Source organism: Mustela lutreola, chromosome 16 (genome assembly GCF_030435805.1).
Source record: "Mustela lutreola isolate mMusLut2 chromosome 16, mMusLut2.pri, whole genome shotgun sequence".
Lineage (NCBI taxonomy): Eukaryota > Metazoa > Chordata > Mammalia > Carnivora > Mustelidae > Mustela > Mustela lutreola.
In genome coordinates this window covers 2,526,207-2,542,760 of record NC_081305.1, presented here as the reverse complement: position 1 = coordinate 2,542,760, position 16,554 = coordinate 2,526,207, and the positions used below count along the sequence as shown (strand labels likewise).

At 54.9% G+C, this 16,554-nt stretch overlaps 1 protein-coding gene across 1 annotated transcript; it reads left to right on the top strand.

Moving 5' to 3' along the window:
* The first annotated feature begins 12,538 nt into the window (after window positions 1-12,538).
* On the top strand, window positions 12,539-15,386 carry FOXC2 (forkhead box C2). Its single transcript, XM_059153229.1, has one exon. The coding sequence runs from the start codon at window positions 13,036-13,038 to the stop codon at window positions 14,539-14,541; it is 1,506 nt and encodes a 501-aa protein (XP_059009212.1). The 5' UTR covers window positions 12,539-13,035; the 3' UTR covers window positions 14,542-15,386.
* The last annotated feature ends 1,168 nt before the right edge of the window (window positions 15,387-16,554 follow it).

The window sequence follows — 16,554 nt, the reverse complement described above, 5'->3', positions numbered from 1 at the left end:
GCCCCCGCGCCTGCGCGCTGATAGTCGGGGGGGGGGGGCGGTGGCTTCGCCTTGGAAGCCTGGAGAGTACAGCCCGGGGAGCGCATGCGCATGCGTCTCCGCCGGCCGGGGGGGCGGGACCGACCGGGGGGGGGGCGGGGGGGGAAGACCGACGTGGTTCCTGGGCGGTCATTTGTTTTGGGAGCAGCTGAGGGTTGAGCGCCTGTTCCCAGGGGCGTTTGTCAGGCGCTGGGGCTGCCGAGCTGAAGAAGCCCCTGGATTCTCTGAGCCCACAGCCAATTCCAACATACTCCAGCTCCTCTTCTGTCTCCCCAGAGGCCCCCTCCTCCGGGAAGCCAGCCTTGATTGCTCTTCCAGGATGCGATTCTTCCTCTCGGAGAAAGACATCCAAGTGCTCTCACCTGGGTGTGCATCTGCCTCAGCTGTGGACACTTTAAAATGTCAGGTTGTAAGGACACCTGGTTGGCTCAGTCCATGAAGCCTCGGACTCTTGGATTCAGGTCCGGTAACGAGCTGATGGTCGCGGAATGGAGCCCCGAATCAGGCTCTGCCCTCAGTATGGAGTGTGTTTCAGCGTCTCCCTCTCCCTCTTGCCGTCCCTCTCTCTCTCAAATAAATAAATAAAATATTTTAAATTTAAAAAGTAAAATAAAATGTCCGGTTGCTGGAGTGGGATTTGCTGCACGTGGGATGGTGGCCAGCCTGGGTATGGGTGAGTTGAGCAACACCTCTTGATTTTACTGCAACCTCCGGATCTCGGGACTGCAAGGACACGGCAGCTGCAACACGTAGGGTGTGCCCGTCTAAGGGCCAGGAGGTGGCTCCGAGGATGAGGCTGAACACACTGGCCCACTTGGAGCCCTCTCTGGGCTCCACTCCAGCAGGAGAGAGAAGAAGGTGCGTTCACCCTTTAGAAGGATGACCGGTCCTCCCAAAAGGAGGCTGTCACAAACCAAGTCACCAGTAACCACCTGCTAATGAGTAGCTGCACACCCTTAGCAGGGGCGCCTCATGCATCCCAAGCCTGCAAGAACTGGCAGCTACTTTTTCAAAACTGTATTTCCAATACTTGATACCGTCCCCGTGACAAGCTTGTGAAACAGACGAAGATTTTAGAATCGTCTTCAAGAATGGGGCAGCGAGATTCTGGGGGTCGCAGTGACTTCCTGGAGCTCCCACAGAAGGAATCCTATCCCCTTTGTAATCCAATCCCCTTTGTCTATCGGGTAGAACATAATCTGCGACAGTGAGGAACACTGCTACAGACATGCCAGAGGCTCACGGCTTTAGCAATCATACCTAAATACAGTCCTCACAATGACCGTGGGACAGCAAATGTGACCGGCCTTCCACAGGGGAGGAAACAGAGGCTCAAGACATCAGCAAGCCTTGCCCAGAACCGCCCAGCTGGGAAGGGGCAGCACCCGGGCTTAATTACAAATCTCGGGCTCTCAGTCCCAGCTCTACATTCCCGGATGGTGTTTGTGGCGTTCATACGTAAAGACATTAACGGGCCTTCGTTCCACATGAGGAGGGGGGCTGTGTCTCTTACAGGCTCGCAAAAAGGAGTATAAAGCTTTGCTTTGGACAATAGAAGGTTATCAAATAAAATCTCTCAGGGAGGTCAGTGTCCTTTCCCACTCTCGGGAAAACCCAGTAGATCTGTGGAGAGTGTTTTAAGCAAACGGACGTGGCTACAGCAGGGGAAACGTGTGCGGGTCTCACCGTCAGCCAGCTGGGCTCAGAGCAGCGCCACAGGGGCTGACCAACGGCCCAAGTCCCTCAGGCGGACAGCCTGGTGCATCCCCCAGAGAGTAACAAGCCACCCACCCACTGGGGACAAACTTCCTCACTGGCAACATCAGAAAGCAGGTGGCACCGCCCAGGACATTCTCTTGGGCCCCTCATTCCCTGTTGCCTGATTAGAAGCGCCCCCAGAGCCCAGGCACTTAAAAGAATAAGTGGTTTTGAAAGACAGACACCTAAAGAAAAAATTAGTTGCCTCTCCTCTATAGGAAGATGTTCTAGAACGTTGACCCAAATGTTTCAAACTCAATCCTATAGGTACATTTGCACTTGGGTCACTTGAGAGGTTTTTTGGCGTTTTTTAAAAAGATTTTATTTTTGTTTATTCGACAGAGAGAGAGATCACAAGTAGGCAGAGAGACAGGCAGAGAAAGGGGTGGGCGGAGCAGGCTCCCTGTTGAACAGACAGCCTGATACGGGGCTCAATCCCAGGACCCCGAGATCATGACCCAAACCGAAGGCAGAGGCTTAACCTAGTGAGCCACCCAGGTGCCCCACTTGAGAGTTTCTTAAGAGTCCCAGTAGGGCCATTTTCTGGTTGCAGCACAGTTGAGCCAATGGCACAGAGAGGTTCCCATAGACTGTCACTACCCGCCCTGCCTGGCACAGCCTCCCCAGGAACAGCATCCCCCCCCCCCTAGCAAAATAGTGCCTTTGCCACCATCACCTCTAACGCCTCATTATCACCGTGGACAGAATATCTGTGTCCACCCCCCACCCATCTCATGTTGAAGCCTAATGCCCAACATGGTGGCTTTAGTGGGTAGAGTCCCTGGAGATGACAGGTCCTGAGGGCAGAGCCTCCTTAGTGTGGTTCGTGCCTCTCTAGAAGGGACTCCAATGAGCTCCCTCACCCTGCCCCTTCCACCACGGGCATCCGTGGACAAGGACGCAGGCTCTCACCAGACACAGAATCTGCCACCACCCTTGCCAGCCTCCAGAACTTTGAGAAAGAAATGTCTGTTTAAGCTGACTGGTCCACAGTATCTTGTCACAGCAGCCCGACCTGACTGAGGACACCAAAGTGGACACCTGACGCCCACAGATCACAGTAGGGGTCGCTCTCGATGGCGGACATTCCATGGACTTGGACAAACGTATAATGACGCGTGGCCGTCATGACTGTATCAGAGAATCCCTGCTTCGCCCACACCTCCCCCTCCCTCGAGCCCCTGGCAGCCGCTCATTCTCCTGTCTCTATACCGTGTCTTTCACAGGATGTCACAGAGCTGGAGTCGCACAGGACGGAGCCTTTCTGATTGTCTTATTTCACTTAGTGATAAGCCTTTAAGCTTCTTCCCTATCTTGTCATGGCTTGGTAGCTCTTTTCTTTTTAGTGGTGGTGACAGTCCATTGTCTGGATGGGTCACAGTTTATCCACCACCTACTGAAGGACACCTTGGTGGCCCTGGGGGTCTGGCGATGATGATCACGTTGCTGGGACACCATGTTTACGTCCAAGTGGAGGGTTTTAGAGCTCGTCACAGCACTGCCTTGCGAGTTCTCACAACCCCTTTGAGCCCGGCAAGAAGGAGCACATGGTGAAAAAGGCAAGAGCATGAAGAGTTTGACCATGGATCTCCAAGCTGTGTGACGTTGGGTAATCAACCCCACCTCTCAGGGCTTCTGTTCCCTTTCCTGTACAACGCAAGGAAGTGATTCCTGCATTAGCATCGGCGAGAGGACCGAGCGGGCTGGTCCACGGGGAGTCTGTGCACACCCAGCCCGCAGCAAGCACACTGTCATCGTCCCAGAACCATCCTGTTAGACAGACAAGAGGAGGTGTTGAGAGGGGAGATGCACCCGAGGTGCTGGGGTGCTGACAGCCAGGCCTCTCCCTGCATGTGCTTCGGAAATGCCAGTGTTTCCAGCCCTTACACGTCACAGGTACAGACTTAACATGTAAAATGCCACCTCTGCTTTCTGCTCCCAGACGCCCCCTGCATCATATGTGCGCGTGCACACACACACACACGTCCTAAAGTGCTAAAGAAAACAACACCCGAATAATTTTACTAACAACAAAGATTTCTTGCAGAGCTAGAAGCTTGCCCCCTCCCTTCAGGCATCCCTCTGTCATCGGCTCTGCTCCTGAGTCATGTGCCTTCGCCCATCCTGGCTCAGGCGAGGCCATCCGTCAGCCCCTGGCGTTTCACTGGAGACGGGACTGTAGCGAGACGAGTATGCGGGAAGTGTCACCGGGACGGCCCCGCACGCTGTTTCTGGCGCCACCACCCAGGGCAAAGCTGCGTCCCCATGCTTCAGAGGGCAATGGGCTCCTGTCTCCCAGTTCTTTTTTTTTTTTTTTTTTTTAAAGATTTTATTGAGAGAGAGAGAGAGAGGACACGAGCCAGGGGAGGGGTAGAGGGAGGAAGGAGAAGCAGACTTTCTGCTGAGCAGGGAGCCCACAGGGCTCAATCCTGGGACCCTGACACCATGACCTGAGCTGAAGGCAGATGCTTCACCGACTGAGCCCCCCGGGCGCCCCATCTTCTCTCCCGACTCTGTCCACTCCCAGGCGCTGCCCCCTCCCCGCTCTCTCCTGCCTTTCTACCCCCATCCTTCTTCCCCTCCTCCTCCCCCTCCTCTGCTTGCCCCTGTCTTGCCCTCCGCCCTCGCGCATGCCCCCCGCATACCTTCCAGCTGTGACCTCCTGGTCCCGTGGCCTCCCACCTAGCCGAGCACACACTTCGCAGCCTGCTCTCCAGGCCTTTCGAGCCACCGGCTCAGACTCTCAGCCTCCTCTCTCAGCCCGGTTTTGTCTCTATCAATTTGACTTTGCCCTTCTTCTTTCTCCTGCTTTTGTTGGTGTTTTTCCCATGCCAGAAATGCCCTCCTGGACCCCACATCGCCCTGGTGGCCAGCAGGAGGGAAGGGTGGGGCGCCAAGAAATTCCTCTGACAAAGTGCGGATGGGCCTGAAGAGGTATTAGTTCCAGGCACGAGGAGGACCTGCCCTGGGTCGAAACAGACCTCCTCTGGGAGCTGGAGAGGCGGAGAGAGGGCGGGTGGTGCCCGCACAGAGCTCTGGCTTCCTCGGGTGAACCCAAATGTGAATTTAAAATATACACAGTGTGCCGCCGTTATGCAACTGGGGCAAGCGGGTGCATTCCGGTCGTTTTAAAACGTCCTCTGCACACAGGAACCAACCGGTTTCTTCTAAGTAAACGTATGAGCATCTTTAAACACAGAGCAGGCGGGCAGAGGATCGCAGCTCTCCTCGCCAAGGGGAAACAGCAGCAAAGCTTTTTTTCTGAGATCTGGGGGTAGCGGCCAAAGAAGCAGTGGGAGGGGCTCGTGGTCTCTGTGAGTGCGGGGGAGAGTGGCGAGAAGATGCTCTTTGGGTTTTAAAGTCTTTTTTTGCTATTAGGATTTATAGCCATGTAGTGTATGACGCCCACTCTTTAAAAAAATCTGTATAATTTCTTTTGTATTTTGGGCTGCCAGCAATCCACTGACATCTCTCCTATCTGTCGCAGGGCCAAGTAAAGACCTTCTGTTATTTTCCCTTGAACTGAGAACTTGAAAGATACTTGGTTATTTGGAGCTGCATCTAATACTTAATAGATGTAGAATTGTTTAATAAGTCTGTATGTGTCTTGCCAGAATAGAAGTTTCAGCCTGTGAGCCCTTCCAGGACAACCTTGGAGCATCTGACCATGCTTCCCCATTCCCTGGGCAGCCTCTGCCTAAAATAAGTACAAGTAAATGTCTGAATTGGATCCTGGGTTTCAACCACTGAGTGGGGAAAGAGGCCTGTGGTTATGGCAGGAAGGAGACGGTGTTTCTGAAGCCCCAGGTGACTGGGAGCTGGGAGCCATGAGTCTGGGCTGAGCAGAGCAGTGGGGTGTGGTACGCAGTAGCTAAATGAGGTGGACCAGGTCCTGCCTGCTTTCCTGCTGCTTCTAACCTGGAATGGAGTGTGTGTGTGTGGGTGGGGGGGGGGTGGCGAGGCAGACCACAGACTAATAGGATCATCTCAGAGAGGGTGACAGTGAATCAGGGTGGGAGTGGGCTGAAGGACAGCAGGAAGCAGATGGGAGGTGAGGTCTTGGAGGAGGCAGCACGGAACTGAGGACCAGGGACCTAGGCAAAAGGAACAGCACATGCAAAGGCCCTGTGGAGGGTCCGGGTTGGTCTGGCACTGGAAGCCCCCAGTGTGGACACTCGGGGGCGAAGGCTGGGGTCCAGCTGGGGAACGCTCTCTGCTTTCATGGGATTCCTAAGGGTGATGAGCATCCAGAGCCCGCCATGGTCCGAGTCCTCTGGGAAAGCTGCTCTGGACTCCTGGCTCCATTCAGTCCTTTCGAGGTCCCCACGGGGTCTCCCTAGGTTATTGCCACCATGAGACCGTGTCGTCAGAGGCACCACTCAAAGCTGCCCTGGACGGTGATTCCAGGTCTGGCTTATTCCCTGGGGCTCAGAACACCCATCCCACACTTCCTCCCCCTCTCTCTCCCTGCCCTGGTCCACACAATCAGGGCCCTGTCTGTACCTCCCAGGGAATAGCCCGCTTTTCACGGGCTCCGATAATGAGTCTATTTACCCCACAGGGTTAATTACAGGGTTTCCAGTTGGTGATAGAGAAAGCTAAAATTTCAGAGACATTGAGTCATGTGTGTTCAGAAGTCACGCCTACGTGCATACACTATTCACTGTGTATATATAGTTATAAAATTACAATCTATATGTTTCCATTTAGACTATTTTTATACATATATAGAAGTTTCTATTTTAACTTTTTAAGTCTCCTCTAATTTCCAAGGTCCTGACCCGAATTCCAAAGTGATGGGTTAAGAGACCCAGTTCAAACATGTGGCAGCTGCAAGACGCAAGTAGGATATTCAAGGTCTCCAAGTAGGGCTTAAACCCCACCTGTAAAGTGGTGATATGAAGCGTACCCACCCCAAGAGAGGATTAAGAGAACCGTTACAGGGGGTGCCTGTGGGACTTAACGACTGATAAGCATCTGCCTTCTGCTCAGGTCGTGGTCCTAGGGTCCTGGAATCGAGCCCCACATCAGGCTCCCTGCTCCATGGGGAGCCTGCTTCTCCCTCTCCCACTCCCCCTGCCTGTGTTCCCTTTCTGGCTGTGTCTCTCTCTCTGTTAACTAAATAAATAAACATTAAAAAATTAAATCTTAAAAAAAAGAGAGGTGTCACGGCAGATTCTCCAGCACAGCACGCACTGTGCGCACATTCTACTTTCTCTTACACACCAGGGAGAAAAATCTTGGAAAGATCATACATTCGGTTCCACAAAGATTTTTGTGCGCCTATCATGTGCCAAGGTAGCACAGAAGGCACTGGGACTGCAGAGAGAAATGAGGCAGTCCCTACCTGCCAAGGAAGGCAGGGCATGGGTAAGCGGGGGGGGGGGGGGGGGGGCTGAGTTGCAAATGTTAGCTCGCCCATGTGCCTGGGCCCAGAGCAGACGGACATCCTGTCCCCTGGGCATGTTGGGGCCACGTGACAGGCTCTGGCCATTGAGTGGTGAAGGACACTTGATAGACAGCACTGGAAGGCGGGACCACTTAATTCCCAGGACAGGGTCTCCCTCTCTGGCCCCTGCCAACATGGCAGGAGAGGTGGCCTTCCAACACTCGGGTCCTGAGTGACTTGGAGGAGCAGAAGCCCCGGCCAGCTGGGACTGCTCAGCAGGAAGCCGCGGACACTTGGGGTGTTTCTGGCTGCAGCTTACACCCCCCTCAACTGAGCAAGCCAATCACGTCCACAGCCATCCGGCTGAAGGCAGCTCACTGACTCTCTTTAAGAAGAAACATGTACACTTGAACATTCTGTTTGGAAAACATCTACACCAGTCGACTGGATTTCTTGCGTCTTTGTGCTAATTATGGCAATACTTGACTTATAAGACAGAAAAGCTCCTTAGAGAATCAGCTTTTTTTTTTTTTTTAACTTAAACAATCACAAGTTAATATGATAAAGCACATGACTGTTGATTATTTTTCAGAAACATCCAGAACACAAGGAGAAGGGACACCAGGGCCAAGTTGGCCCCCATGTGAGGTCTTGCAAGTCGTTCCGTGGAAGGGTGTTTGCTTTGTGTCATATCCCTTTTTTAATTTTCAGAGTAATGGAGGTGTTCTTCTCTCATCTTTTTTTAAGTTTGAAAAATTTCAAGGGACACCTGGGGGAATCAATGGATTAAGCATCTACCTTCCGCTCAGGTCATGATCCTGGGTTTCTGGGATCGAGTCCCACATGGGGCTCCTTGCTGGGCGGGGAGTCTGCTTCTCCCTCTGCCTGCCACTACCCCTGCTTGTGCGCGCTCTCTCTCTTTCAGACAAATAAAGAAAATCTTAAAAAAAAAAAAAGTCTTTTTAAAGAACTTCAGTTTTTTTTTTTTTTTTTTTTTTTTTTTTTTTTTAAGATTTTATTTATTTATTTGACAGAGAGAGAGATTACAAGTAGGCAGAGAGAGAGAGGAGGAAGCAGGCTCCCTGCTGAGCAGAGAGCCCGATGCGGGACTCGATCCCAGGACTCCGAGATCATGACCTGAGCCGAAGGCAGCGGCTCAACCCACTGAGCCACCCAGGCGCCCAAGAACTTCAGTTTTATAGGAAAGTTGCAAGAACTGCACACAGCAAGTGCCCACACCCCTCAGGCTCAGCGGCTGTTTCCATTTGACGGTTCAGGCCTGTCACTCCATCTCCCCCACCCCACCCCCTGCAGTGGAATCTTTCTAGATGTTGCTGGGAGGAGGAAACCAGCCCTCAACACGGTGACGTGTACCTTCCAGAAACAAGGACAGACGTGTTCTTGCTTGACCACATCGAGTGACTGCACTCAGGAATTTTAACCCCGATACAAGATTATTATCTAATATACACTCCAGATTCAAGTGTTCCCAGGTACTCTCAAAACTGTCTTTTATTCGCCTTTGAATTTCCCCCACTCTGGTCAAGCACTGCATTTAGTTATCACATTCCTTTCAAGCCGGGACAGTCCTGTCCCCTGTTACTATGTCATTCATGGCACTGCCATCTGTGAACAGCACCGAATCGGCTTTATCTCCTGGGAAGGCCATGCTTGGGGCTGGGGGTGGGGGCTCAGATAGTTTTCATCAGGGACATGCCTGTCGTCCTGGAACAAGATCATTGCTAGGAGCCGGGTTGCGATGGATTTTTACATAGCAGAACTGATTCTGTTCATTCCAGAGGTTCGTCACATCCCCTGTAGATTCTGGAAGACTGGGACTGCCCTTATCCCTGGTTCCTTTCCCTGAAACCCAAGGCATCTCTGGAGCCCAGAGGGAGATGTTGAAAGGCCTCTGGGACAAATGTCTTGAAAGCAGTGAGAGAAGACACACTCTCCTTTGGCTTGTGGCCTCTTTGAATTCTCTGTTGTGCCTCAGAAGCAGAAGGGACTTGCAGGCATGTTTGAAACTACCCCCCTCTCGTTCAAGCCAATGCCGGACACACACATCCAGTGCAAACGCTTTTCTGATGAATCCCTCCAAACCCAAGCCCCACCTTGGGCAGAAGGACGGCGGGCCTGGGAAGACACAGAGGGACAAGAAATCCCCGGCGTGGGGGTGGGGTGGGAGCGCCTAGACTTCTAGCCTCCTAAGAGGCACAGATTATATTTGCTCAGATTTCATTTATTCTCTTTGCTCAGAACCTCCGCGAATCTCCCCAGGGAGGATTTCTTGCTGCAGAGAAGTCTCCAAGACATTTCTGTTCTCCAGCCGACCCTGTTCTTGAAGACACATTGCCTCGCTCTGGAAAGCGTTTTGCTCTTCCTTCAGCGACGCGGCACGCAGTCCTGGCTCAGCGCCTTCCCAGGGCCTTCTCCGCGCGGTGCAGTGCCGGAGCGCGTCCGTGCGGTGTCAGCACCTGCCTTGCCACCAGCGCCGCCCGGTCCCTTTCTTTCTGCCTTTTGAGCAGTTCCCCGGTTGGCCTTCAGGTGGCGCCAAAACCACAGGCCCGCGCGAGCCGCGTCCAGGTGCGGGAGCCGGCGGCGCGGGGGCGGGAGGCCTCCGGGTGCGCTTGCTGGGTGGGGGTCCAGGGGGAGGAGGTGTCGGGGGGGGGGGCTTGAGTTTCTCCCGCCGTCATCACCGCTCCTGATTCCTGCGACACGCAGCACCCTCCGGGGCCCGATTCCGCTCTCGGCTCCGCGACCGCAAGCTCGGGAGGGGACGCAACCGTCCATGAACCAGAAGCCCCCCCCCCCACCCCAACCCCGGAGACCCGCCGCAGGTTCCAGGAAAGGTCGGCAGCGCAGGTGTCCGCCAAACGCAGGTGTGCGGAAGGTGCTGCTGTACCGACCCGTGCAAACGTCTCTCCCGGGGTCCAACGGAGCTGAGACCAAACCCAGGGCCGGGGGCCGCGGGAAATGCCTCTCTCACCTTTTCTGTCTAGATGATAGGATTTCTTTCCTCCCAACCCCAAGTTTTTTTGGGGGGGCGCAATAATTTTGGCGACTCCACCTAGTGCTTTGCAGATGACGTTATGTTAAACCGGGACACCCCTGTAAATGCAGACTCAGATGGAAGCTGTCCTTTTGGAATTTGTTTTCCACGGTCCTCGGTGTTTCTGGGTTTTACCCTGTGCTGTGATACATTTTCTTAGAGCACCTCATAAAAGCAGAGTGAATAATATTTCTACAGGAAGCCTACAGACCGAGGAATAGTTCTCGATCAAGAGTTTGCATTTCCAGTGAAACAGTAAGAACTTGAGGTGCCTGCCCCACACTCCACGAGGAAGGCATTAAAAAAAAAAAAAAGATGGATCTGAACATACTAAAAAATAATAAAGGCTTAGTGGCGCGGAGGAACTCTCAGACCCTTCACCTGGGAGCTGAGGACTGGGAAGCTTGATTCTATTTCGTTGAAAAAAAAAAAATCAAGTTAAAGAAAGACTCACAGCACCCATTAAAAAGAAAATTGTGTTTCAGAAGTAGAATACTGAAGGGGAACCTGCAGTATGAAACCTGGGAACCTGGTTTGCATTGGCCCTCTAACTGAATTTACCGGGAGACAGTACCACTCACACAGAACGCACACGCCTGTTTTCTTCTTTTGTTCCTTTCCAGAAAATGAATGAGATGTCTCCAACGCCCTGTCCTCACCTCCCGAAGCTGAGCGCGGGCGGATTGTCTCACACCCTTTTCCTGGGAATCAAGTGAGCGACCGAGGAAGAGGGGCGGTGAGGGGGGGGGGCGGTGGGTAAGTACAAGAGTTTCATCACTGGTCTTCCCTACCCAACCGAGGGGCAACTTGCAGAAGGATTCTGACCGGTCTTCAGCCTCAAGGGGAAGCGAGGAATGGGGAGCCGATTGTTGGAGGTGTTGGAGGAATACTCAGTCCACAAATCAACTAACTTCCCGGGGTAACCCGAGGAGAGGGGAGAGCTCTGAAGGGCGAAGACCTCGAGTCGCTCCAGGGCGATAACCCGACCGAATAAACTCTGGAGGTGTCTTAACCGTGAGCGGTCACTTACCCCTGCTCCCACGGAGCCCTGGTGCCCAGATCGTCTTATCAAAGGGCGACGACGACAGAAAGTCGGCCAGGAGAGTCCCTAAGGGGGTTTTCCCGCGAGCGGGAGGTGGGGACTGCGCCCCGGCGTTGGCGATCCAGCAGACGACGGGACCGGGGGCAGCCTCCTCGCCCGCAGGCCGCCCTGTGCGGCGCCACCGACGCGCGTCTCCGGGCGCAGCCCCCGCGGAAAGCGGGCTTGGGTTCCTCCTCGCCGGCAGAGGAACCCCGGCTCTGCCTGGGCCGGTGGCTGGCTGCATTGTTCCCGTCTTTGGGGAGCGCGGGAGTCAGCCTGTCCAAGGGAATTTATCTCTGGGAAAAGGGAGAGGCCCTGCAAAGCTGGAGAAGGTGGTCTGCGATCATCTGCGCGGGCGGGGAGTGCGGGAAATTAGCGGAGCTATTCCCCTCTCTTTCCCCAAACCCTACAAAACTGCTCACGGTGACGCGGGCGATTTACCGAATCCACGGCGCACTGGACATTAAATTCTCAAGACACTGCTGCTTCCCTCACTCTGCCTTTCCCCTGTGGAGGCCACGGCCTGCCTGCTCCTCTCCCTCCGGCGGAGGTGAGGGACATGCATTCAGTTTCCTAAATTTGCCTCTAAAAGCTTTTGGGTTATTCTTGACGGCCCTGAATCTGGAAACTCTCTGTTGAAAATTAATATGTATATATATATTTTTTTGCTTAAATGATGACAATAACCAGAAGGAGGCCCCTTCCCTACCACCTCAGCACGCCTGCTCAGAATCTATCACACCTGGGCCCCGATAATTAGGAAATCTAATTATTCGCCTCATCACTCATTAATAAGAAAAATAGTCCCAGGGTCTTTGCTGCTTACACGGTCTTTGGGGAGATATTAGACTATGCTCACCAATTCGATTTCATATCTCAAAATAACTTTATCTGCAAAGGGGCATGGGGCTTTGGGTTTTTTTTTTTCCTCCGAGCCTGTGGGCCCATGAACCAAAATGTGATAATAGAATAAATTTTAAGAAGATATCACTCTTTTTAAAAAAAATCTTTTCGAAGGAAGCCTGAAGCGCAGGGGAGTCTGGTTCCGAGCCGCGGGGTCTTAGAGCCGACGGATTCCGGCGCTCCTCGCCCGGATTGGCGCCCGCTCCCCGCAGCTGGCGCGCTATTGGTCCGCAGTCCCCGGAGGGGGCGTGGCCGGAGGGAAGTAAAAACTTGCTTTCAGCAAGAAGACTTTTGAAACTTTTCCCAATCCCTAAAAGGGACTTTGCCTCTTTTTCCGGGCTCGGCAGGGCGGCCACTCTGGACCCCGGCTTGCTGACCCTCAGGGCTGCCTCCTCGCTGGGGGGCTAGGAGAGCCGCCGTCCCCCTTCCGGCGCGGACAGAGCGGCCGGCCTCGCTCCGCTGCGCGCGTGGCGGGACGGCTGCGCCCCGGCCGCCAGCTCGGGCGGCCACCCCCGGCCCCGAGAGCCAGCAGGCGGGCGAGCCGGGGCCAGCGCTGCGCTCGCCGGGCGCGCCCTCCAGGATGCCGATCCGCCCGGTCCGCTGACGACGAGCGCCGCGTCTCCGCGCGCCGGCGGGCGCCCAGGGCCGGCACCTCCCCCATCTCGCCCCCAAGGCTTCCCGGCGCCCGGGGCTCCCCCCGCCGGCTCCCGGCCTCCCGCCCGCTCGCTCCCTCGCTCTCTCGCGCTCTCGCTCTCGCAGGCCCTTCCTCGCGGTGCGTGCGCGCAGGCGGCGGCGAGCCGTCTCGGACGCAGCATGCAGGCGCGCTACTCGGTGTCCGACCCCAACGCCCTGGGAGTGGTGCCCTACTTGAGCGAGCAAAATTACTACCGGGCGGCGGGCAGCTACGGCGGCATGGCCAGCCCCATGGGCGTCTACTCCGGCCACCCGGAGCAGTACGGCGCGGGCATGGGCCGCTCCTACGCGCCCTACCACCACCACCAGCCCGCGGCGCCCAAGGACCTCGTAAAGCCGCCCTACAGCTACATCGCGCTCATAACCATGGCGATCCAGAACGCGCCCGAGAAGAAGGTCACGCTGAACGGCATCTACCAATTCATCATGGACCGCTTCCCCTTCTACCGGGAGAACAAGCAGGGCTGGCAGAACAGCATCCGCCACAACCTCTCGCTCAACGAATGCTTCGTTAAGGTGCCCCGCGACGACAAGAAGCCCGGCAAGGGCAGCTACTGGACGCTGGACCCGGACTCCTACAACATGTTCGAGAACGGCAGCTTCCTGCGGCGGCGGCGGCGCTTCAAGAAAAAGGACGTGCCCAAGGAGAAGGAGGAGCGGGCCCACCTCAAGGAGCCGCCCCCGGCGGCGGCCAAGGGTGCCCCGGCCGGGCCCCCTCTAGCGGACGCCCCCAAGGAGGTTGAGAAGAAGGTGGTCATCAAGAGCGAGGCGGCGTCGCCGGCGCTGCCGGTCATCACCAAGGTGGAGACGCTGAGCCCCGAGAGCGCGCTGCAGGGCAGCCCGCGCAGCGCGGCCTCCACGCCCGCCGGCTCCCCCGACGGCTCGCTGCCCGAGCACCACGCCGGCGCGCCCAACGGGCTGCCGGGCTTCAGCGTGGAGAACATCATGACGCTGCGAACGTCGCCGCCCGGCGGCGAGCTGAGCCCCGCGTCCGGGCGCACGGGCCTGGTGGTGCCGCCGCTGGCGCTGTCCTACGCCACCGCGCCGCCCGCCGCCTACGGCCAGCCGTGCGCGCAGGGCCTGGAGGCCGGGGGCGCCGGCGGCTACCAGTGCAGCATGCGCGCCATGAGCCTGTACACCGGTGCCGAGCGGCCCGCGCACATGTGCGTCCCGCCCGCGCTGGACGAGGCCCTCTCGGACCACCCGAGCGGCCCCACGTCGCCCCTGAGCGCCCTCAACCTCGCCGCCGGCCAGGAGGGCGCGCTCGCCGCCGCCGGCCACCACCACCAACATCACGGCCACCACCACCCGCAGGCGCCGCCGCCCCCGCCGGCTCCCCAGCCCCAGCCGGCGCCGCAGCCCGGGGCCGCTGCGGCCCAGGCGGCCTCCTGGTATCTCAACCACAGCGCGGACCTGAACCACCTCCCGGGCCACACGTTCGCGGCCCAGCAGCAGACTTTCCCCAACGTCCGGGAGATGTTCAGTTCCCACCGGCTGGGGATGGAGAACTCGACCCTCGGGGAACCGCAGGTGAGCACCAACGCGAGCTGTCAGCTGCCCTACAGATCCACGCCGTCTCTCTACCGCCACGCCGCCCCCTATTCCTATGACTGCACCAAGTACTGACCCGCCTGGCCCGCTCCGGCTTCGCCTCCCACACCCCGACCTCTCAGGACAGTTCAGGCCGCAGAGAACCAAAACATGCCCACCAGCCTTGTCTCAGACCCGGGAGCCCAGGGAGCGCGCGCCGGCCTCAGCCCTCTGCGAAGCTGCAGGTAACTTTAATTCGCGACCCCGTTTGCGAGATCCTAAGAGGCCCCGGTAAAGGGACGCAGTCCAGCGAAATGAATATTGATTTTAAACCCCCTCCCCTACCAGGATGGTTGTGCTCGCTGCTCCAGCTGGGGTTTCAAAAATTAAGTTACGGACCAAATCCCATAGCGACCCAGTAATGACTCTCTGTAGAGGCCCCCATAGCTCTATGGGGGCCTCTATAGACTCCGTTTGTGCTGTGTGTAATTTTAAATTTCTCTAACCGTGCTGTACAAATGTGTGGATTTGTAATCAGGCTATTTTGTTGTTGCTCAGAGCCATTAATATAATATTTAAAGTTGAGTTCACTGGATGATTTTTTTCACCTTGCCCAACCATTTCTAATTGCCAAAATGAAAATTCAAGAAACCTATGTGGGGTTTTTAATCCCTGCACACTTATGAGATATCATTCTATTCCCGGTGGTAGGTCTTTTGCAAAACAAGGAAATAATTTATTTTGTTGTTGTTGGCGGATAAAGAAGTCAAGTATCTGATACTTTTAATTTACAAAGTGTGATGGCTTTGTCTAGTAGATTCTTCCCTGAGCGTTCCTACAAGAAAAAAAAAAAACCTTTAAAAATTTAACTTCACCTGTGTTTGTCTTATGTGGTCTCAATTGTTGTACTTATCTTAAAATAAACCCGTGTTGTTTCTCTGCCCAAAGTCCGGACAATGTGTTTGTGCTCTCGCATTTAAAAAACAAACAAACAGAAAACCCCAACAAGGTGCATTTTTTTGGAAATCCACCTGTTTTCATTATTTTTGCTACGCAGGTGGGCAAACGGATAGACGGATGTGAGGAGGATCACCGAGGAATGGGGGCACTCCCCTATTATCTCGTTAGTGAAGTTAGTGACAGAAAAGACTTTCGATTAATGTAGATCCCACCCTGGCCTAGGCAGTCAAGAAACAGCCCCGGCTGGATGTGGCCGCTTCAAGGACCGGGCGCATTCGCCGCGTTTGCTGTAAATGCTTTTTGCTAAATGCAGCAAAACACGCCAATTGTCAAAACAAACTGTGCCATTGCACCTCCACATCCAGCCGTCCCCAGCTGAGGAGGCCAGGGAGGGCGAAGATAAGCGTGTTCCATTAGCAAACCGCTGCAAACCGGAGGCAGGGAGGCCTGCTTTCCTTCCATTTCCTAAAATGCGGACTTCCTTCCCCACTGGAATGGTTTTCCAGAAAAGGATTTGACGTGGGCAGGAGAAGGTCCAGAGGGGACTGATTCTGGAGCTCGAAACGACCCTTCCCGCCAGTGGCTAGATCAGAGCTGGCTTTCGGACCTCTTCACTTCTTGATTGGATTTTTGTCAGTCCTTACCCTGTTGCAGTGAAAAATTGTAAAGCCTTCAAGAATAATTGACGGTGCTTCTGGAGTTCTAAATTTATTAACTCTCAGGACTTGAAGGAATAGGGAGATCACTTGCCCTTCCAATTTTGGTATCTTGTCTTTTAAAGTTTTTAATAACAATGAAACTGTTGTGAGACACGGCTAGGGCAGGGGAATGCGTTTATGTGTTTCGCTGGCCCAAACGCACAACTCCCCTGCTGGTCTCTCCCTGTGAATTTTGAGGCCAGAGCTCCAAACTGGGCATGGGTTTCCCACCCGAGGAGGGGAGCTGTACTTTGAAATGGCTGCAGTTCCCTGTGAATTTAACATTTCATGCGATGATGACTTTTCCAAAAACTGATTTTCCTCCATGCAGTGGCGCTGAACATAACCTGGGTTTGTGTTGTTGTTTTAATCATGGCATGTTGTCTCTAAGTCTCGCTGAAATAGAACTGGGGGACGTGTGAGCAAAATAAATTTCCCCATATGTGCAACA

Coding starts and splice junctions, on each gene's coding strand:
- FOXC2 (XM_059153229.1), top strand. CDS start 13,036: ATGCAGGCGCGCTACTCGGTGTCCGACCCCAACGCCCTGGGAGTGGTG.